This window comes from Drosophila busckii, chromosome 3R, assembly GCF_011750605.1.
Source record: "Drosophila busckii strain San Diego stock center, stock number 13000-0081.31 chromosome 3R, ASM1175060v1, whole genome shotgun sequence".
Classification (NCBI taxonomy): domain Eukaryota; kingdom Metazoa; phylum Arthropoda; class Insecta; order Diptera; family Drosophilidae; genus Drosophila; species Drosophila busckii.
In genome coordinates this window covers 1,755,214-1,779,697 of record NC_046607.1, presented here as the reverse complement: position 1 = coordinate 1,779,697, position 24,484 = coordinate 1,755,214, and the positions used below count along the sequence as shown (strand labels likewise).

The following is a 24,484-nucleotide window of genomic DNA, read 5'->3' as shown; positions in this document are numbered from 1 at the left end:
TTTTGAAATAAGTAAATAGCACTTGGGTCATTGTAAGTGAAGTTATATTCCAAATTTCCGACTATTAAAGATGCAATGTAGATTACCTAATTGTATTTCAATCATTGGAGTCTTATGGCTACTATCTTCTTATTTATTTGTTTAATGTGGAATAAATAATTTAAAAAAGAACTATTTACTTTATTATTTTTTGTTAGCTCAGACTTATGAACACTCTGTGAGTAGCTGGCAAATCTTCATAGAAACTTCACTCTCTCTCTTACTCTGTTCATATTACCTTTAACTAGCTTAAGACTTTAGAATAAATAACTTTGCACATAATTACGAAAAAAAATTAATAAATAAATTATTTACGAAAATAAGTAAGCGGACAACACAATTAAAAATATTTGGATTAGAACAGAGATACCCAATTAAGTCAGATTCAACATACTTACCTATGTAATATAATAAGGACACATTGAAGCCTCTCGGTGCATTTTTCTGTCTATTTGCTGTTTTACTCCAATGTTTATGGCTGTTAACATTCACTAGATATTAACTCGCATAAAATAAGAGTAAAAACAGTAGAGTAAGTTAACTATTTTAGTGCAATCCAGGAAAACACAAACTGTTTTCGAGCGCACACACACACACACAAACAAATATGGGTGCAAAAAATATATTCACGCTGCTTTTTCATTATTCATGACAACTTGCTGCTGCAATTCGTAGTTCTTGCTAGCTGTAACTGACTCGAGTCAAAGCAAATATCGGCAGACAGGCAAAAAAAAGGTGACATACATATAAGTTTGTGTGTGTAGCCATAACAAATAACAAAGATGACAATAAAAAGCAGTAAAACAATTCCCCCACCTACACACACACACACACACACACACATGCAAAGAAAAAGTCAAGAAAATAAAAGTAAGAAGATTCCAGCGGCGAACGCAAAGGAAACTAATATTTTAAGAAAACAAGACACGGCCACAAGGGGAAGCTACACACAAAATACACTAGAGAGTAACTCAAGCCAACTCATTTCAATCTACGTGCTTGCATGTGTGCGTGTGTTTGAGAGTGTGTATGAGGGGTTGCGCACAAAAGCCGGCAACAGTTTTGTTTTTTGCTGTGTTTTATTTTATTCCTTTTGCTTTGTTGGATGACTCCCGTGCAAGTGGCCGTCATCAAATTCAAGTGACATATTTAGACAGCTAAGCGACTCCCAAGTGTAGCATATACACACACACACTCACACTCACACTCACACTCGCCTACATGACAAAAGTAAAGGTAAAGTGGCATTGCCAACAGACAGAGCAGCCGGCAACAATTTTGCAGCATCGTCTAGACCAAACAACCCAAAAAACTCAGCAACAGACTTGTTTTTTATACAGCTCCCCCTTTCGTTTTTTCGTTTATGCACCACTGTGGGCTCGTCAGTCAGCAAGGGTGGGCAGGGGGCTTGAGGTTGCAACCCACACGCGACAGTTGCTTTTAATAATAAAATCATTGAGCATCAAAGCATAAAAATCAGTCAAGTGCAACATAAGCTTAAAGACCAAGTTATATGGAGAATATCGAAGGTAAACGTCAGACATTGGCTTTGCACACACACACACACAGACACACACATACATATGTGTCTGATTTGGTTTCGATTTTTGTTGGTGTGCGCCAAAGATATTTTCATTTTCATTCTTTGGCTTTTGTGTGAAGTTTAATGTTATTTTTAGAGCCAAATTAGTTGGCTTTTGATGTGCGTTCAATGCCAGCTGCTTTAACTTTAAGCCAAGCAAGGAAAATGAAAGCGCAATTTATTGGCCACATCAATTTTTTCCTCTTGCCATAAAGCGGTAAGACACTGACAGCTGTGCCACACAGTTGACGCACCATGCCGCCATAAAAACTTATAAGCTGAATTCAAAGTGTGTGCGCACATGTGTGTGTGTGTGTGTGTGAGTGTGCGTACGTATCTTAAAGATACTTTGGTAGTTACTTTAATAAGCAAGGCTTTATTTCCACAGTGTATACACAAGTGCAATCAATTCAAGCTGCTGCAGTTGTAATTGCCAAAAGTAACTTTCGGTACTTTGAATACTTCGTAGTTGGTCTCATGAGTCGGAGCAGCTGTGCTTCAGTACTTCCTTTAATAAACAGCGTCATTTACTTATTTATTTTACAATTTAGCCTAAGATCCTTACTTGCGATAAGAATTATTAAGGATCAATTAAAATAAATTTTGAAAATATTTATGAATAACATATTCATTATAAAATCTACCGATGATAAATGTATAATTAATTATTCAGTATGATCTAAAATTACGAAACACAATTAAAAATAATCTTTAAAGTGCTTAGACTATTTTTAATTGTTTTATTTTTGGCTATTTCTATTTCGCTAAATCTGCGCCAACAATGATTGCAATCAATCCTTTTATGAAAAAGTAATTTAAATAACTAAATAAGTCAAATATATTATATTAATATCAGAACATATTTTCATGTAAAATTGAAATGTAGCGCTTGGCTTCTATAGATTATCTAATATTATTTGGAGCTAGATATATTTACATAAAATTAAAGGGTTCTTTATAGGTTCGTATTCATATTCTTTTTATTAACTTAAGCTTATTCTATTGTTATTTTACGTTAAACTTCTTTTGTGTAACCTAAACTTATTTTGTGCAAACTGGAGCTCCCATTCCGCCCCAGAGTAGGCAATCTAATAATATAAAACAGAATATATATTGTTTAAGTAATAAGTTGACAATGCGTATTGAGTATTATAGTTTTATGTATATTATGCTTCTGCTGAATTTCATTTTAATTATATTTAATTTTAGTTGCTTCAAAAACATGTCACCAGCTTTATCAATTACCCATAGAACGTACTTAAGCTGGTTTAATTTCTGAATGTAGCTTTATTATGTTCAAATCTAACAAAGACTTTGCAATCACAGCAAGTTGCTTAAAAACAAATTGATTTATAATTTAAATTAAACTTCTCGCTTACACAACAATGGAACAAATAAACATGCCCTGCAGACAATGTCCTCCCCCCGGCCCCGACCCGCTGGCCAGTGTAACAAGTCATTTAGCAAACTTAACTTGTGTAAAAGCATTGGAAACCCTTAAGCAGTTTTAAGATTGTCAAGCTATGCCACAGCTTCGACTTCGACTCGTTGGCAAAATCAAACAAAACCAAACCAAGAACACAGCGCATTGGAAACGTGACAGCCTTAGTCTTGCCCGACTTGCTCTTTGTCTACGATTGTCAGCTTTGGTCCTTTGCTTGGCATAGTTTTTTTTCTAGCTGCTGAGCTCGTTTTGTTTGTTTGTTTGCTAGCTTGCTTACAGTGTGCCTCATTGACATAATTTACTTTGTACTTGGCTTGTTATTCTCTACAAATTGTTAATTATTTTCATTGGGCTTATTATGAAACTTTTCAAAGCGTCGTCTCGCACGCCACGCTCAGTTTGTTGGCCGTTAGGATTCATGGCATTTAATTAAGCGCAATCAAATTGACATTTTAAACAATTTAAACAAGCAAACAGTCTGCTGCCCCTTCTCCCGCTTCCCCTCCCGCACCCTACTCCTGTTTGATTATTTTTGGAGCTTATTGAAACGCTTTATGACCAGCGCCAGCGGGCAATTGAGCCTGCCTGCCGTTTGTCGCATGCCGCAGTCTGAAAAATCGATAAATTTGTAATCTACTGTTGAGGGGGGCCCACACCCATACCCACACCCAAACTCACACCGCAGTCGTCTATTAATTATGTCTTTTGCCGTTTTGTCGCATTTAAAGGCGACGCAATTAACTTGGCACTGGCAGCAGCTGGGGAGGAAATGAATATGCCGTCCGAGTCCGACTCCGAGTCCGACTCCGAGTCCGAGTCACATAATACGTATCAATGGACACAATATGAACATGGACATGGCCACAGCCTCGTGCTCGTGCTCGAACGTGACCAGCACAGTAATTCATATGAAAATTTAATTTGTTAGGCTCTGCTCAAAGTGCATAAAGCGAGTGTGTGGAGCAGGCAGGAAAGCAAATGGTTTTTACGTTTCTAATCGCATATGAAAATAAATATTATGTGTATGAGACTGCAGGCCACGTTTGCCATATCACATTGATTGCCACCTCGCCGGTGTCGCTCTGCTCATAATGAAATATGCAAAATAATTGCGTATTTGGCCTAAACAGTCGACGGCTTTGGCGGTTTGCCTTATTTTGGCTTTTCCATATCATTTGTTGCCGTAGCTGCTGCTGTTGCTTTTTGTTGTTTGTTGTTGCATGCAGTTTTTGTCACGTTCGCTCAATGGGTTTGCAACCAACATTTGATTGCATCTACCGCAATTTGAATGATATTTGGTTTTATTATGTATTTTTTTTTTTTTGTTTATGTGGTTAGTGCATTGGTGTAGATGATTTAGCTGTCAGCCAAACATTTATGATAGTCGCATTTTATTAGTTTATAAATGACGCACTTGCATTTATTAAGCTCCAGTGCATTGCGCCATCGATCCATTGGCCATTTAAATGTGCAGTCATTAAGCTTATTAGCGCTGCCATGCAGAAAATGCCAAGCAGCCCAGAGAACTGAAGACAAGCTGGCTGAACAGCTTAGCAAATAAAGTCCATTGAAATAATTAGCAGGACAAGGCACAGGCCTTCAGCTGAAAGCTGCGAACTGTGAGCTGTGGGCTGCAGATTTGCATAGCACCCAGCACCTGCAGCTTGGCCCATGGACTGCGGTTGTGGGCGGGCAGGCGCTTTAAATTTCATTAAATCTGCTCACTTCGTTTGCGAATGCAATCAACAAAGCGAAAATGTTGGATGAAATCAGGGTCCGGGTCTAAGGCGCCGCATTTCATTTACAAACGCCTCGAGTGCTTCAAATCTACTTAAAAGCCCCGTTCCGTTACGTTACGTTCCGTTCGGTTCCGTTCCTTTCCGTTTTGTTGTCATCCTTCAGACACTTCGTCTATTTGTGTAAGCCGTGGCAACGCTTAACCTTACGTAATTAACTTGCTTTTGCACTTGTTATCCCACTGTACTCTACTTGCAATTGGCGCCGTTGCTATTTCCCAACGCACTTAACAGTAAATGGGTATAGAAACAAAACTAATTGGTATATCCATAAGATAAAGTCGTAAGTGATCAAATCCGTATTGGACCAGATAGCTCAAATTGTCATATCATCTATTTATAAGTTGGATTGAAATGAAATATTCTTACTAAATATCTTTTATTTTTACTAAAAGTATTTAATTTTGCTGAAGGGCATTTAAACTTCTTTAAATAAATTTGCTTCATGTTCTCTCTCTCTCTCTCTCTTTCTGTTGTTCTGCTTGCCGCATTTTCCTTGGTTTGATCCACTTTAGGCGAGAATTTTAGTTTAATTTCTTGCAGTTTTTCCCAAGTTTTTTTCTTTCTTTCTTTTTTTAAGTTAAGCTGCTGTCTGCGGAGTGAGGCGGGCATGGTCGCGGCATTGAGTTTGCATTGCGCTTTCGCTTTTCTCTAATTTCTTTGCGCTATTTTTCACAGCAGCAAACATTTTTTTCTTTGCTATTGTGGCCGGCGCTCGGCGTTCTAAGTGAAAAAATAAACAGAAATCCATTAGCTTGGCAATCATTGACGGCGCCGCCAGCGCCAGTGCCAATCCACACCCACTGGCAGCTCTCTCTCTCTCTCTCTCCTTCTTTCTCTCTTTCTCTAATTTGTTCTCTTTCTCGCTTGTGTGTGCTGCTGGGTGCAAATGAGTGGCAGAGGTCAGTGTGGCTTTTATAAATTGCTGCCATCAGTGCATTTGCTCCACTTTTCTACATTTTATTTTTCACTTTTATTTCGCTTTTACCATTGCGACAAATTTTCAGTAATTTACAGCAGATATATTTGAGATTTACCTTGAGCTAAGCGTTAAAACAATAAATAATAACTTGACTAAGCCAAACTACTCGATTTCAATCTTGTAGCCCAGATCAATGGAAGCGCGTATGTGTTCCTTCAGATTGATGTAGCCATTGCGCAGTGACTCCTGCGTCAGAAACTCCTTGACTTTCGCCTCGGAATCACAGAAGACCAGATTCTCCGTCAAGTCAATAAGATGCTGCAAGTGCGTAGGGAATCTGTAGAGTATGAGCAGAGCAGAGCTAGCAGCATCCGAATTGCGGCACAGATCAGTGGATAGCTTGGAAATGCCCTGAGCTGCGGTATAGTCCAGTCCGGTGATCTTGTGGCCATCGATGACCACGGTGATCTTAAAGTCAGCACGGGTGCAGGCTTTCAGCACGCGTTCCCGCAAATAGTTGATGGCTGGGAAGTAAATGCCATTGCCCGGCACTACGGATATGAACTGCATGTCGTCCAGCGCTTGTATCTTGACAAGAATCTCGGGGCGGGCCCAAAGGAACAGCAGATGCATGGCGGTGACAATGATGCTGACAAGGAGACCCACCTCCACGCCAAACAGCACACAGACTACAAAGCACAGCAGCCAATTGCCAAAGTCGCGCTTGGACTCGCGCCACAACCGCACCGGCAGCTTAAAGTCCAACAGCGTGTACAGCGAACAGATCAGAATGGCCGCCAATGAAGCCTCCGGTATGTAATTGAACCAGGGACTCAGATAGCCCAAGGCAAGCAGCACAACTATGCCTGCAAATATCTTTAAAATAGTTACTGCCCAACATGGCGCATGATTGACTTAAGCTTACCCAGGTATAAGTTAGCCATGGGTGTTCTTAGGCCGCTTGCCGTGCTTATAGCGTAGCGTGAGAAGGCGCCCGATGAGGGCATGGCCTGCACACAGGCGCCAAATATGTTGCACAAGCCCACAGTAAACAGCTCATGATTGGTATCCACCATGCCCTTGGGTGCTGCAAATCCAAATCAATTATTAATAAAAGTACAAACGGACGCAACCGACAGTATTAGACCTTGTACATTAGGGTGGGTCGATTTACTTATGCAATAATTACATAGCAAGATCATTGTTAATTGTAAATAGTTTGCATGTGAGCAAGTGACTAATCAAGCAAACTATAAGGCCCTTTTCTAAGAGTTGACTTACTTAATTTGCCAATGGATATGTTGGTTAATATGCCCACGATGGGAATAACCACAATACCCACGTTCAGTTCACGCATGATCTGCCAGAAGCTATAGGTGCGCTCTGGTGTTTCTATGGTGAACACGGGCAAAGTGAAGTTGGGAAAACTGGAGAGACTGTTTTTGCTCAGCGTATAGGGCAGCTGCTCGCGATAGCACAGACAGATGTAGGAGAATATACCAGCAATCAAGACAATCAAGGTGTTCCTAGATGTAGACAAGTAGCGACAACAGATGCGCAAAGCCTTGTGGCGCTTCTCATTGTTTGCCACACGATCCAGCAGCTATAAGAAGAAAAATATGCTTAGCTATAAATTGACATAAAAATTGAAACTTTTGTACTCACGCCAATCAGCAGCAAGAAGCTTATAGCGAACACGCCCATGGCCAGATCGGCCATGTTAGCCTTGTGTATCTGGGAAATTAACATGCTTACGGAATTGATGAGCCCCGGCACTAGGTACTTAATGCCCAGCAGTACTTTGATCTGCGACTCTATGACGAGCACGGCTGTGGCTGAAGAGAATGCCTTTATGACCGGCATCGAGATGAATTCAAAAATACAGCCTGCAATTGATGTGTGTTGAAGTGTAAATCAGCGAGTTGTTAAACGCACAATTAACTGGCATTAATTAGCGGGCGAATAGGTGTCAATTGAGTGATAATCACATCAAAACTATGCAAATATGACAGGCCTCAGACCAGACAGCGTCTGATGTTTATATAAATGTGCTGTGATGTGTGTAACTTACGCAGGGGATTTATATTTATATTTAACAAAGTAGGTTAACTCACTTAAAATCTTTCCATAACAAGCTCGGACTTTGCAAAATATTTGCATTGAATTTGTGATTAAACAAGATACGTTTTACTCAATTGAAGCTAACTTGATGCAACTTCAAAGCGCATTTTGTTTTGTGAATGGATACAGCAGCGCATTTGATTAACAAGTAAATTATAATTAGTAGCAATTGTATGCAAATCGAAGGTGAAATGAACTGAGCTGTTTATCTATTTACTTTTGTAGTAACCGCCTCAAATCGGATATAGTGCAACGAGTACTTAAGCACTTTGCGCCTTGCTCGTGCTTCTAATCAGCTTTGTACACGCCAAGTTCAGGGCTAATGAAGACATAATATACAGCTCGGCTCGGCGGAACAATTGTAGAAATGAGATTATATCACGCCGCACTTAAATCAATTGACACAGCCACGACCATGCGACCTACAAATAGCAACTGCTGCTGATCACTCACCCATGCGTAGGCTGCCCATGATAATGTCCACAATGCCGCTGAGAAAGGTGAGCAGAAAGGCAAACTCTATGGGCCGCCCCACAGTGAACTGTACGCTGACCAGCGCCACCAGGCTGGTTGGTCCAATGATGACCTTATCAATGGATCCAAAAATCAAGTAGATCAGCGGTCCTATGAACGCCGAGCACAGGCCATAGCGCACGGGCAGTCCGGCCAGCAGGGCGCATGCTATGCTCTCGGGTATAATGGTGAGGCCCAGAGTGATGCCAGCTATGAAGTCATCTATACCCCATTCCAAGTTATAGGCGGGCAGCCATTGAAAGACGGGCACATGACGCAGCAGCGCGCGCTTCCATTTGGGCGCCGGCGCTGGCTTTTTGGCCTCAGAGTGAGCAGGGCTTTTGGTGCCGGTGCCGGTGCTGGTGAGCAGACGCACCTTGGTTGCCTTTTCTTCCAACTCAGGCTCCAGTTGAGGATACATGGGGAGCGGTATTCAATCTGTTTGCAACAAGACGCAAACTGATAATGATGCTCATTTCAACGCGCTGCGCACATAGCACTCAGAAATATTAGCGACGCTTGTTTGCATTGGAGAATGCCAGCAGAATTGAGAGCAAAAAGATAGAGATACAAAGCTAGCTTAAGCCGCACATAGCACTTGATATCAGCTGTTCAATCCGATATAGCGCTCTTAAGCGGTCACTTTTCTCTTAGCTGTGATAAGCAACGCCTTGTTTGGCTTGATCAATTTTGCTTCATTTGCGCTTGAGCTTGTTTGTTCTACGTTTATACAGATGCTAACTGTATTGTGACTGCGTATCTGAACGTACCAGGTATGACGAATAAATGTGGAGTTGCGCTTATTAAATCTCTAGACAGCGTGTTAAACAACAAATTCACATTTGTGTCAATTTCCATGTGACATTCAACACTTGCACATGACGTACTTTATCCACTTTATCCAGAGCAAATAAGAGAAATGCGCAGTGCTTTGTGTTTTGTAAAGTAAACTTTGTTCAAAGTGCATTATTTATATATTATTAGCAATTTGATTGTAACTTTTTGCTGCATCTGTTGTCAAAGGCATGACTTTCAGCTCTAATTGTTGTCACACATGGCGTATGATTCATATTTATTTTTCGTGCTTTCACATTTTATGTCCATAATTTGAGCTATGCAAATGTATTTCTGCAAAACTTTTGCCTGCCACTGCCAGCTGCTTTTCTAATGAGTTTACTTTGCTGTCTTGTCTTTCCACCGCATAAAAATTACATTCGTTCACGCACACGCAAGGGAAATAACAGAAGTCAAAATAAGCACAATTTCAACGAGCTACAAACAACGCAAAACCACAACAATTTTCAATTAATTTTAAATGCAAATTAAAATTAAAAAGTTTTTCATAGACCCACCCAGGCATGTTTATTTGTATGTGCTAAGTGCCGAATTCTTGGGCAAGTATATGCAATAATGTCAAAAATTAATTTCCATGTGCCAAAGTTCCACAAAATATTTGCGCTATTTGCATAAAAGCAACATGAAAAATATCATACAAATATTTCTAGGCTGACACTTACATTTTAGCATAAATTTGTTTCCTAATTAAGTCTTCACGCTTGACAAATAATTTATAAATGCGAATTTTATTTATTTTTAAAAGTATTTAACTTGCTTTCTTAGACAGTAAGTCTGGTAGATTTTTAATCACTATCATTTCAAGCTGCTACAATAAATAAAATAAAATAAACTACATACAAATACAAATTGAGGAAGGGACCATGAATGCTAGAGACACCAAATTTGGTAGGATAATACTCCAATCTCAGATGCAGTTCGCTTTTATTTTTGGAAATTTAACTTCTTCCTACCACATTTATGAATGCAAAAAAAAAAATGATTTACGCTCACAGCATTTAACTTTCACAAGCTTTCTCGACCTCTTATTATCTCTGATAAAAACCTTTGAAAATATTCCAAGCTTAATTTTTCAAATGGCAGCTTTCAAATCAAATCAGAACCCGTTCAAGTTGGCAATCATTCACATATACAGGGTTACGATCAGGCAATTAAGCAAAGTATATTATATATAAATATAATATATATATTTAATATATATAATTGCTCATATCAGCGACCGATCAGATTTTTAAAATTAAAATTTAACATTCAAAATGGCAGCCCTAACAGTTTTAATACACTTTGACATTTTTATAAAAAAAGGCGTGGCTTAAAAAATATAAATTCTTGATCAGCAACACAATTGAGACAATGTCCGTGTGTGTCTGTTTGAGCAATGAGAATTCAGAGACAATATAAGATAGAGCTACTAAATTTTGTAAGTCGATGTACGCTGCATTTCCCTCGAACATCCCTAATGTTGAAATTTTAAAAGAACTGCGAACTCAGAAAGTCATTGATATCTTCAAGCTCACTAAATCCACTGAAAATGGTATTAAGCCATCTTGGAGGAATTCTGGTCACGTTTGATCTATACCACCTTCCCAGCAAAATCGATATTACATGGCATTCGGTAAAAGTAAGGGAGTATATTCCAAACTGCCAACTATATAAATACTTTATGGGACCACGCAGACAAACAGTGCATAAATTAACACGTTATGGTAGTTGCGCTTTACCTACCGAACTACTCACAATCGAAGTGTGTCAGTTGCTCAGAAGAATACCCTTCCAAATATGCAGAAATAATGCCCTAAATATCTGCAGCAAATAGAAATTCTTCTAACTTTTATATACAATCGCAAACACATATGTAAATGTGACGCGTCACAGTTTGTTTTTTTTGATATGTGAATAATTATTCGATCGTTTTGAAATTTAAGGCATCGGACAAGAATATGACAAAGCGTTTCTATGATTTTTGTCCGATTTTTGCTCAGCATTCAGACAGATGGACGGACGAACGGACTCAGTTTGTCTTGCTGATCAAGAATATATAATTTATGGGGTCTGTCACGCCTCCATCTCCCTGTTACATACATTTGCACAACTTTTCTATTTTTTTTTAAATGTCAAGGTATTTAAAAATGTTCAATGCAACAAGAGCAAAATAGTCAAGCCATTCTTTCTACCGAATGCTGGGAACAAAAGCAACAAAAAAACTTTCGAACAAAAAACCAATAATAACAACTCAAACCCAAATCCAAACAACCAAAATTAAGCAAAGATAAGCATGATTCAAACAAAGAAGCTTCAACAACAACGTTATCGAACACAACATCTTCCCATACAGTCGATTATGACTATTTTGATCTTGGCTTCTCGCCTAACACTACTAAATTTTTAAAACAACTCAAATATAACATAACTACAAATATTTCTAGCCTAAAACGCCCAACTACTTCTACCTATTAAGAAGAAAATTAATCTAACAACTTATTAGATGACTCTGACATATAATTGAATTAAATTTTCTTCCATTGCATATAATATCCACTTCTCTTTCAGGTTAATACTTCAACAATTACATTTAATTATTAATTAAATGAACCAATCCGGATATTGTATCCCTACAAGAGACTAATGACAAATGTAATAATACTCAAGTCGCAACGTATATTTTTTCAATAATTCTGACATTATCCACGCGAAGCGTGCCGTTGGTATAGTTATACGGCAAAACATCCTACACAAAACTATCAATCTATACTCATCCACCGCTCCATGAGTTTTTTCTAATCCGAATAAACTAATATTTAACTCATATTTAACCCAAGCACTATTAGCCACCGATTTAATAAATATACTTGAGTCAGCTCAAAAACCTTTAGCTTATGTAGGGAACTTCAACGGTTGGCGTCATTTTTGAGGGTCTGCTCTTAATTCATAAAGTTATCAAGTCGAAGATCTTATAGTCAGAACAAACTTTGTCATTTTAAATGACGCCTCTGCCACCCACCATTCTATCCATGAATCCTTTACAAACATTAACCATTGGCTTCCGCAACCCTGGTACCATACAGCGAATAGTCAATTGGGCAAGCCGTACACGGAAGTGATAATTTTCCTGTTACTATTAACATCCTGACACATTAACCCGGAAATCTATAATTACCACCTATAATTGTATAATTATCAAAACTAACCATGCCAATCCGTGAAATGAGAAAAGCTTTTTCATTTTCAAATAAAAACAAAATAAAAACCCCTGTTGTGCATAGCCCAAGCCTCCAATACCTGAGAAAACAAAAGCAGGTTCCTCTCAAAACTGTACCAATTTAATAGCCAACAAAAAAGCGAAAGCCCTGCCTAAAACAGACTATTAGAGGTTCTTTTCTTTTGGTAAATTCACCTCGAATATAAACCAATTTCCACAACCAAAAATATATAGGCCGGTATCAACAAATTAGTTGGGATTTTCGCAGGACCTATTTATTCGATTAGGGACAACAAACAAAACAAATATAAAGCTGCAAATTTGAGAAGACATTGGCAATGCTTTCGGAGCTATGTGGTCCAACTATTCCACGGATGAAAACATCTCTTATGTATATAAAGTTAATAAAGAAAAACTTATCTCTCTGGCATATTTGCCTAACCATATATCCTCAGATGCAGCGGAAAAACTGGCATGACTATTTCGTTGACTGCCTTAAGAGATGAGTTATGGCGCAACATAAGGAATATACTAAAAAGGAAGAAAATGACAAAATGGGACACCTACGTCCCATAGGTTGAAGCAATATAGGCTAAACAAGGAACCCGTTAGATATCCACATATTCACACCGCCTTAACCCACGGGCACCTGCTAATAAGAAAATCCCAATCCAGGTGCCCCAAATGCGGCGGAGAACTATCAATGCAACACATATTAAATACCTGTCTGCAACTTAACAACACAAGAATCCGTTTATTTGCCCAGATCTAACTAGCCTCCCATCACACGTCACCTACTTACTCAATGTAAAATTGCTAGTTAAATTCTTAGACAAAAATAACATATTAAGTAAATAAATAAACAGCAGATAAGGTCTAGGGATCTTTAATGTGCTTCATTTTAATTTAGCAATATTGATATATTTTGTGCTAAACACAAAATTACTCTGCTTTGAGATTTTCGGCAATATTCATTTCTTTGACTAAGGTGACTACCGAAAAAGCCAACTTAGCTACCTAAAAATGATGCACTTTAATAAATTTCTAAAGTAGAAGAAGCTTAAAAGATCTTACTGATATATTGGTTGCCATGCAAATGTTGAATATCTTGCCAGCGGTGAAGGTAATCGGCGTGTGTGTCAACTGTAAAAAACAGCTCAAGGTCGTATGATATTTTTTGTTGGCGCCGCATCGAAAGGCCTGGAACACTACATGAGTCAAATCATCGCAATCTTTCTCAATCAAGTTGCAGCAGAAACTAAACGGAAACGTTTGCAGACACAGTGCAGACAAGTAAATCGCGGATGGCACCTTGCTCCAGAGATCGCCAAAGAACATGACATTTATCAAGGTGATGCCAAATAGCATGCCGGCTATCAAGTACTGCACAAAGATGTTAGCCGAGATATATGGACGCATTAGATTGCAGATGCTAAATGAAATGAAATGAAAGTCTCAATTATATTAAAATAGATTGTCTCGATTCTTGTGTGATCTACTCTATTATATGTGTGTAGTCCTTAACGCAGCCGACCAAGGCCTCATTGTACTCTGCCTCAGTTTTGCTGTCGGGAATATGCAGCTGCTGTATCCGATCGCTCAGCAGACTGAGATGCAGGCGCACAGTAAAGCCAAAGATGAGCGTGAAAACGTCCGTCATTAGATTGTAGTACAGTCCCGAAGATAGCAGCACATAATCGATAAATCCTGATATATATAAATGCTTTTGGCTGTCAATGAGCGGATTGTATATCAAGTACGGCGTTTGTCCCCTAGATAACGAAGCAACAAAAGTGCATGTTGCGTAGAAAAAGTAGCTCGACACATAGAATAAGAAGATCATGTTGCAACGCCTAACGATCTCGTGCACCTTAATTTGCTCTGCTTGGGTGATGCAGCGTTTGTCCATTTCATCCAGTGTGTCCAACAGCTTATGCAGTCGCCATATGCCCAAAAAAGAGAGCATGCCGCGACAAAAGGCGCCGGGCGCATTGATACCCGCCTGAAGTGAGGTGAACAGCTCCTCGGGCTTGAAATTGCTAAACTCTGTTACATACGTCATAAGCATGCCACAAGGCAAATAGAATGCCATGGCCACCACTATACAGGACCACAGCTTGTACGGCCAGCGGCATCCCCATCTTTCTGGCGGTGACAACCAACCCACAGCGCTCATGCCGTAGCTCAGATACCGATAGGCATCGCGTGATTTCATCAGTGTGCCCTCGTTCGACTTGCGCACATATTGGAACTTCATTTTTATTACCAAGAACTTCTTGCTGCTACTGTAGGAAAAGTTTAACTAGCCACTAACAGCATTTCTAAGGCTTTTATATTGTGGTCTAGACAAATTTTGACATTTAGTTTGCATATTATTATGCACCCTTTTCTAATTGCTGCTCTCCTTGAATGCCGTGGGACTTCGCAACTGCAAGAAATAAATAAAGTAAAACAAAAACGCCCATGATGCAATATACAATCAATATGTTACTCAAGCTGCTAATTAAGCGGGAATATAAGGTCTGATTATTGGGCGGAAATTTCAGCATAAGACCGCAACAATTTTTAGACACCGTAAAAATTGAAGATGGTGATAAATTTTTTGATTTATAAAAAAATTAATTGATGTTGAAAATTGCAGAAAAATCTATCTTGTGGTAAATTTTTGCTTTATGCTTCCTGACTTCTCATGTTCAGTTGTAATTATTTTATTTATTTATTTAATTAATGTCAACAATGAACAGTCGACTGTTAAAGAAAATGCTTACAAAAATTATATTATTAACATTATACTTATATTATATATAAACTTAAAATTAAAAAGAATTTACAAAATTGTTTATTTTTTTAATTTGTATAAGCTTATATATTGGGAGTGAACAACATTCGTTGTAGGGATTGTGAAAACCCAAAAACCTAATCAGGTCTGGGCTAGTGTTAATTATTAATAGTCCTATTCACCGCTTAGTAATAAAATCTGAGGCCTCTACCAGAAGAAAGTTTTTTGTAATCAGCACAGAGTACACGGAAGGGCTAGTGCAGTGAAAACGTTAAGATAAAGGATATAAAAACCAGAAAAATCAAAGATATTTTTTGGAATAAAAGTATTTAAATATCAATTATCTGTGATTTATACATTTTTGATCCATAAATAAAAGTTCTTTTTTAATTATTTTGATAAAAATTATAACAATTTTATGATTTTTAATTTTTGCTCACAATTTAAAAACCAAAAAATACCTGTTATGAAAATATTTCATAAATAACTAGTGGACCCGGCAAACTCCGTTTCGCCACCAGATGGCTTTATTTCATTTGGTGATTAAAAGATGAAGAAATTTTTTGTTTGTTTTTTATTTGAAAAGGAAAAATTTTGCTGAAGATTATGCTGACCAGAACTGTTCCAACTGGTTTGCAGCTTCTTCATGGGCTCCGTGACTTCTTCAAATATTACTGGCTTGGCTGGCAAGCACATTTGGAATGGCTCTTCCATTCGTATTTTCAATGCTCTTGTGACATGTGGCGTTGTAAGGCCAAAAAGCCTTCTGCGCTTTTGGGAAGCACCTTCCACCAGGGGGGATCCTTGAGTGTGGGCCTTCGGGACGACAACCCTTTTTAAAGCGGCTTGTAAGTTTCCATTATGAGCAGTTAAAAAATGAATCGGGTCCAGTTCTTTCAAGCAAAGTTTCAATTGAACTCTGCATAGCCTTTGCAAGGGCTTTTTACAAACGGTTGTCCAGTTGGGGAACGGTAAAAAAATGATTTTCCCACTTTCCTGTTTTAAATTTTCCCTGATCTTTGTTTGCTATAAACCTCACGGAGTCCGAGACCTTTCCAACGAATGCAAAACCGTGGAAATGGAGCTATAGCGTCAGGAAGGAAAACCAGACTTATTTTTATATAGTAGATAAGTATATTGAAGACAATGCTATGTTCATAATTTTTCTCAGCTACTACAGTGGGCAAGATAGCTCGTGCCGATTTGGAAGAAAATGGCATCAAAGCACCAACTGCTGGCACTGGGTTTGATCGAGGCCTTGAAGCTGAAAAGATTTTGGGCGCATCTTTTATAACTAGCCGTCTAACATTCCATATACATACATACATGCTGAATTGGTGCCAGCGGTTATAGCTAATGCTAAAATTCCACAAATGGTAATTCGATTTTAATCATAAGATAATGTTGTGAGTAATGCGAGTTTTAAAAGAGATCAAGGTTGGCCTGAGGTTGTAAAAAGCCATGAAATAGAAGAACCAAAACGTGGATTCCAGGACATATTGGACCTTGCTCACTTGATTGAAGGTGAATGATTCGACGATATGGCAAATGATGACTTGCAAGAGTTGTTTGAAGATGAAGAAATTAATGACGAATCATTGCTTGAGATTGCTGTGAATGAAGCAAACAATTCGCAATCAGATGACAGCAGCTCTGAAGAAACCGAATCCGATGAGTTTAACGATAGATAAGCTTCCGAGAGGGATTCGCATATGCTAGCAGCTTGGAATCATGCTTTTTAAATTCAGATCCGGTCATCGAACGACGACTTAAGTTTAAGAGAGAGTTGGAAAAAATACTTTTGCCTTATAAGGACTGCTATAAAGATCACGACCCTTTTGATTCAACTAGAATCAGGTGGCATAAATTAATGCCCTCCTCAAAACAGCCACCAAAAAAGAAACCATGTTAAAACAAACTGGCTTTAACTATAAATGCCACCAAATGCATTTCATATTATGAATTATGAATTTTTAGTTATGAACTATGAATTAAAATTATGAATTATGAATTCAAATTATTAATTATGATATGAATAAAACATATGATCCCCTACTTTTCAACATTTTTTAGTTTCTATAAAGTTTAACCTATTAATTAATTATAAGAAGCAACTTTTTTAATTAAATACCAACTTTTAAGTTTAAAAATATGAATGGTATGCTTTTATTAAAGGCATATACATAATAACTTTTGGTTAATTTTGAACAAATGTATGAAACTTTAATAAGAACATACCAAATTTGAACAATACAAAATTTTGTTTGCTGCCAATTTTGAATTTTTAGAACGTAACCCCTTATTTTGTACAGTGTTGCTCTACTATATACATAATCAGAGAACGCATACAAATTATTCATATTTATAATAATAAAAAATTAGCAATGAACAGTGGGAGAGCATGATTTTAACGCGGAAGTACCGGAGAAAAAAGTCAAAATTACAATGCAATCGGCAGAGCTGAAGTTAAAACGGCCTGTGTGGATTTGGTGACTACAAAAAAAAAGTCCCACTGGCGCCTTTAGATTCCAAGCCCTTTGTTGTTCGAATGTTCAAGAAATGTGATGGAAATTATTACTGAAAAATTCAATAAAAGAAGGATTTGATTCAAGCTACTTTGAAAGCAAATGCTTAAAAATTGATGCGTCAAATTGTTATTTTTAGACTGAAAAAATAAAATCAATATTTAAAACTTATTTCTTAACTTATTGAATAAAAATTAACAATTATCTTTTGAGTAATTATTTAAAAATCATAAAAATCATCTTCATTGATTTTTATGATCAAATTTATAACCGTTACGGTCTCTGGTAAAAACTTTAAAATAATTATTATTTTTGACCATATGAAATTATATGAGTGAGGGAAATAAAATAAGAATCATAAAGTACTTATTAGAAGATATAATTTTTTCTAGGGGTAAGCCTTTTAGCACTTTTACAGATAGCCTAATATTGATTCTATAAATTTAGTATCTTTTAAATCCACTTTTCATGTTCATAATGTTAAGCTTATCTTTTGTAATAGAAAATCTGATAGCCAGACTCGAATTGTTTATACATAATCTATTTCATTGCTAGGCAAAAATTAGCGCACATCTCAATTTACTCAGCGATAAGGATAGAGAGGGAGTGAAGCATATAATGCATATTTGGAGTCAAAAAATGCTTTTATGATTCATATGCATTGCAGCGCCTGTCAAAAATTTATAAATAAGCAAAAACAATCAACCAGCTGAATATACCAATTACCCCATGGGGCACACCAGGGGCACAATTAGAGGTAAATGCTTTTGCATAACTGTCAACTGTTGTTAGTACATTAGCTCAACGTTTTTTCCATTTTGATTGTGCATTGTATCATGGGCGTTTTTATTTTACTTTATTTATTTCTTCCAGTTGCCAAGTCCCACGGCAAGTTTCCCCGTGCAATATTTTGTACAGTAGGAGAACTGCAATTAAAAAAGTGTGCCTAATAGCTTCATGTCAAAATTTGCCTTGAGGCCAATATAAAAACCTTGGAAATGCTTTTAGTGGCTAGTTCAATAAAAATGAAGTTCCAACGTAGGCAAGAGAAAGATCAAGCCATCACTCCGTTAGAAATACTCCAGTAGAGGGAAGACGAACATACTCGAATATTACAGCACTGCTGAAATATACAACCACGCGCAAAATTCGTAATGTTCAGTAAAACGAGCAAGCGAGCTGACGTGAATATCTTTGTGCCAATTTAGTTTTAACCTTTAAGCAGGTGAAAACTTTCAAACGCCAATACATAATATCCGAGTGGAAAAACACACATAAAGTCTTTAGTGCGCTAAAGGTAATATTTTCATGCAAATAGCTTTAGTTATTAATAATTTTAAATTTACAGTGCGTTGTGTCCCACGCGTGAAAACCAGCGCTTTGCCACAAACCGTCTATATTAATTGCGGATGTAAAAATCAGCATAGGGACACGCACAATATACCCCAGAAGTATACTCGATAGAGGGTATAATAGATGGGCTAACATTGCGTCGATGACGGACAGCACAGCGATGTGGAATTTTTTTGATGAGGCTACAGTGGGACCAGGACTATGAAATAAACGCTCACTCAAGCGTTAATTTTCTAGCAGTCAATACTTTTCATAAATTCTCAGCTAATGTAATGTACAGATTTTAGCCAACTCCACACACTTGCACACATACACATATGTAAATACATCAGAACTTCTTTAATTTAAAAGGGCCCAACGGTTATGGTTAATGGTATCTGTAAGGATACATGACAATCTGTATTGTCACATAAATGTATATGCGAGTATAATGAAACACATGAATTTATGAATTACGTATGAATCTTTAAGTATCACAAGAGGTGCAAGCTATCTAAATTTTGGCAGCCCTCGAAATATTTTGTATTTGTATTGTATCGACTCAGTTTGTCTTGCTGGTCAATTATTAAAAATTAAACTTTCTGGCACTTCATAATACATTTTTCCATTTTTTATAGAAATGTGTATTCAAATTAGAAATAAATCACAAAAACGTTTTGTCATCTTCTCAATGCCGAAAATTTCAGCATGTCGAGATTAATATCTGTTTTTCACATTTGGATTTTCAATATAGACAGACCCTGCTGGGTGCACTCGCTATAGCTATGACGAGCGTGAGAGCGTGTGTTTGCTGCGATGCCAAAGTTTATTAAAAAGTTGAATGCGCCTACTTGTTTCTAGTAGATTCTGTAAATTTGACAAGCGAATCAATCAATAAATAATTTTAAAAATTATTTTATTTGTTCTGTTAGGCAACTGCCTAGAAGCTTTGAAATCCGCTTTACATGTTCATAATGCTAAGCTTTTCGCTTGTAATGGAAAATCTGATGGCCAGACTCGAATTGTTTATACATAATCTATCTCGTTGCTAGGCAAAAATTAGCAGCAAATCATCAATATAATTTCAGCGAGAGACGAGAGAGAGAAGAGAGAGAGAGAGAGAGAGAGAGAGAGAGAGAGAGGGGAGGGGGGAACCTGTAATGAGAATTTGGACTCAAAAAATGCTTTTATATAATTCATGTGCATTGCAGCGCGTGTCAAAAATTTATAAATAAACTGCAAAAGGCAGCAAAAACAATAAAATCCAGCTGAATTTACCAATTACCCCATGGGGCACACACGTGCCTGCAAAAAAATGTGTAAACAATTAGCGGTAAATGCGTTTGCATAACAACTGAACGTATAATAGTTAAATTTGGGCATTGGTATTTGGTATTGGTCTTGGTAATGTTGTTGTAACAGATACATTGTGGCAATCAGTGCGTGTCTCTGCAAATTTGCACAAAATCAATTAAATTGATATGCAAATTATTGCTGCATTGGCTGCCAATATGCTGTTTACAATATTGGAACAAATTAGCTGCAATTGTTGCAAATACAGCATGCAAGGCAAATCACTCGAAGTTCAAGCTTAACTAACTTTAACTTTTCAAACTTCACAGTGGCCACAACTTTAGCACGTGTGAACTTTTGCATAGAGCCAAAAAACTATATATGTATATGAGTTGCGAGAGCCTCGAAAAATAAGTTTTGCACTTAAAGTTATTATTTCAGGCGATTATTGCAACTGCCACAACGCACGACTGCACATTAAGCGCTGCCTTTATGTGCGGCAGCAGCAATATTTAAATGAAATTTTAAGTGCCCAGTCTCGTGCATCCTTGGCGTGGAGTAACAAGCAGCAAAACAGCTGTGAGTGCTGATGGTGATTCTGATGCTGATGCCACACACACACACACACACACAGACAAGTGGCAGGAGTCGGCGGCTGCCTGATTATTATTTCAGAGCACACTTCGTTGTGGCATTATTATAATGACTGTTGCAGCAAAATTCACAACGCACCTGACTCGAATACAGTGTTGCCAAGCAGGACTAAGCGTTGAGCTAATGTCCTGCCAACTGTTGGCAGGCGTAAAACAAACAAATAGACATACAGACAGACAGACTGACAAACAGCCAGCCAGCCAGACAGACTAAGCAGTTAGACTCGGACAATGCAAATAATGATGATTTACTAATAAAATTAAAAGTGTTTTGAACTTTTGCTTTAGCATGAGCTTGAATTTCCACTCGAAACTCAGCAATTGATTTATTTTTATAAGTAGCTTTGCTCAATTACTTGCCTCTCAACTGATAATACTAATTAAAAGTTGCCTTGAAATAGCTTTTATTAATATTTTAACACAAGCATTTGTTTTGCTCGGCATACAAAGAGCAGGTGACTGAAGATGAGTCACTTTTACTTTTTGCCAATATACGCCAACGCTTTTACCTGATAAGCGCAACTGTAATGAAATTGCAGTCAATTGCTGCTATAAACAGATAAGTGTGTTATGGCTGCAAGGCAACAGACTCATTCATAAAATATTTCGAAAGACAGATGCATTAGCAAACAATTCTTTACAGCGTAAATCTCAGAGATAAGCTAAAGTTTTATTAATCAACTCAAAATTGTTTACACCGAGTAATTAGTACTATTTCTAATTGAGATAATGCGCAGTTTTTAATATCCAAATTCCACTTTATAACATATTGTAATTTGCTAGCTAACTGTTGAATTTAACAATAACTAAGCCGCAAGCATGAATTCAACTTTAGCTAAATTATACGAATAGCTCTAATATTTGTACCACATTTATTTTTAGATTAGCAATTAGGTGAATTAAAATTACATTTGAAAATTCTATGGAATGCAAATATTTCACACACTTTGCGCTAATTAAAATGTTATCACACATGCCATGGCCAACACACCTTTGGCGGAACGTGTGAAGAACGTATGTAGGCAAATAAAAATTTATGAAATTTGAAATTAAACGCAATTTGATTATTAAGTGTGTATTTTATTGACAGCATTTGGTGCTAAGGTATAATAAAAGTCAAGCCAAATATTATGTATACACCGCGTGTTGGCAAACAAAATATTATGACGCACGTACAGTAAACTGCCACGCCCACACACACACACACACACAGGCAGAAAAATGTATAAAGTGAAACACAAACATGGCAAGATCCACTCAAAATGGCATGTCTTTGATTTTTAGTTAAGAGCAACGAAGCGAGCAGCGATTTTGCCAATTTTGACAGACGCCGCATTATTTCCGGCAACTGACACGCCCACCTTGTTTGGCATATATTGAAAATTTGTTCATTTGGTGTTGTTGCTACCGCTGCTGCTGCTACTGCTGTTTGTGCTGCTGCTGCTGCAAACGTGCCAAGGATTTCTAATGAAACGTGCGGTGCTGCGCAGAGTGTCGGTAATACTCATACGTTAGGCGTAATTTTAATGGCTCAAACATGCGAGCCTCACTCTCGCACTCTCGACATCTAGCCCACAAAAAAGTTGGCATGGATAGCAAAAGTGTTTTAGGCACACACAAACAACAAAAACAAGCCCACACACACACACACACATAGACAGAGAGAGAAAGGCATTGAAAGACACACTCAGGTGCTGCGGCGGAAATTTAATTGTGTGCGTGCTAGCGCAGTCAAATTCGCTTTGCTCTTGCCATTTGCCACTGCCACTGCCTCTGCTATTGCCATTGCCATTGCCTGTGTGCTTGTGCTTGAGTTTGTAAACAGGTGTAAAAATAAAAACTAAGCCACTCCCCATCATTGTGTTTGCATTTTGTGTTATATTTGCGTTTATTTTTATGATCATGTCGCTCGTTAGAAATAATGCCAGTGCCAACACACGATTACAATGCGCAAGGAAGGAAGAGGCTAAGACTAAGGCTTTCGAAATGAATTTACAGCCATTTGCGTCTCTGCTCGAACTGCTGCTGTAATTGGCATTTTAACTGAATCCATAGTTGGCATAGACAGCGTGGCTCAAGCCGCCGCTATGCCATCCCATCAACTTAATTAATTGTTTAATTTAGTTGTTGACGGCTTAGCCAGCGTGTCTGCGTTTGTCAAACGGATTAACAAGTTTACAGTTCAGCAACTTAAAAATATTATAGACTTAATTAAACGCTGCTCGTTGAAGGCAGGCGCAGCAAACAAACTACAAATAATATTTGCTAGTCATAACTTAAGCCTGCCGCATAGCAATACCAATTATGTGACAATATTCTATGTCTAATCATCAGCTCATAGCTCATTAGCATTGACCATCACAAAGCAGCTCAAATGCCAAGCAAACAAGAGCGAGACCGAGAGCGAGAGAGTGAGCGACATGCTTCAATCAAAGCTAATAGCAACTTGTGCTCGTTGTCCTTGCCCTTGTGGGCTGCGCTGAAGCAGCTTAGAAAACCAAAAGCCAAAATGCTTAAGGTACAACATATATGCATACAATCAGACAATCAAGCCACGAGCTGGCTCTTGCGGTTGTCTATGTGTCTGTCTCTCTCTCTCTCTCTCTGTCGCTCTCTGTGTGCGTGCGTGTGTGTGTTTGTCTATTTATACACAGACGCACACAAACGAAACTATTAATTAATTTCCCAGGCAGAAGCGCTGCAGGCCATAGACGTACGAGCCATGACCATGTCCGTTGACATTTGAGTTGAAAGCAAAACCAATATACAAGCAATGGTAATCATAGTTGATCACAAGCAATTGCTGCCCTTACCAGCTCCATAGTGCCTGCTTGAGATACAATGACATGAGCTTAAAAATTCAAGTGTCTAAAGCTTGCAACCCATTAAAGCCTGGCTGCTGTCATTGCAAGGAGCAGGGAAATTTGCTTATTACCCTGTTAGACTAGCAGAAACGCCACTCAAGTGCCTTGGCTGCATTGTCTGCGTACATGTTGCTCTAGCTCCAACTGTAGTTGAGGTGTAGTAACAGACAAGAGTTGTTATCAAACAAATTGAAATCTTGCCAAATACTTGTGATGATGTTTGTCTTAACTTGAGCTCAGTTTCAGCTTCAGTTTCAGTTTGAGCTTCGGCTTCACTCGCATTCAGTGTCAGTCAGTCAGTCAGTCAGTCAACTTGGGTGCGGCTGCGTGAATGAAAGTAGGTGATTTATATGGTTATCAAGCTGTGAGATTTGCAGCACTCAGCTGAGCATTTGCATATATTTGAATTGTGGCCAATAAGCGTAGAAGAGCGGCGGTGTAGGCAAACATATTTCGTTTAATTGAATGCATCAGAGATTTTCATTCAATTAACAGTTGTAGCTTTAGCTGCTCGGCTAGTTACATTTGTTGTTATGCCTAGATAATTTGTGTGTGATAGGGCTGGGA

The 24,484-nt window shown here is 38.0% G+C and overlaps 2 protein-coding genes and 1 long non-coding RNA gene across 3 annotated transcripts; 1 reads left to right on the top strand and 2 right to left on the bottom strand.

Moving 5' to 3' along the window:
• Positions 1-5,802: 5,802 nt before the first annotated feature.
• LOC108602001 (sodium-independent sulfate anion transporter) lies at positions 5,803-8,951 on the bottom strand. Its single transcript, XM_017990002.1, has 5 exons — positions 8,358-8,951; positions 7,449-7,669; positions 7,065-7,386; positions 6,709-6,870; positions 5,803-6,649 (listed from the first exon to the last, which is right to left on the bottom strand). The coding sequence occupies exons 1-5, from the start codon at positions 8,836-8,838 to the stop codon at positions 5,946-5,948; spliced, it is 1,890 nt and encodes a 629-aa protein (XP_017845491.1). The 5' UTR covers positions 8,839-8,951; the 3' UTR covers positions 5,803-5,945.
• A 4,392-nt stretch (positions 8,952-13,343) lies between these two features.
• On the bottom strand, positions 13,344-14,728 carry LOC108601497 (odorant receptor 42b). Its single transcript, XM_017989395.1, has 3 exons — positions 13,971-14,728; positions 13,546-13,903; positions 13,344-13,488 (listed from the first exon to the last, which is right to left on the bottom strand). Exons 1-3 carry the CDS (start codon positions 14,726-14,728, stop codon positions 13,414-13,416), a joined length of 1,191 nt encoding a protein of 396 aa, XP_017844884.1. The 3' UTR covers positions 13,344-13,413.
• A 3,741-nt stretch (positions 14,729-18,469) lies between these two features.
• LOC108602680 lies at positions 18,470-19,432 on the top strand. The gene is made up of 3 exons (XR_001915258.1): positions 18,470-18,532; positions 18,649-19,072; positions 19,124-19,432. It is a non-coding gene; the product is annotated as an uncharacterized LOC108602680 (long non-coding RNA).
• Positions 19,433-24,484: the final 5,052 nt, after the last annotated feature.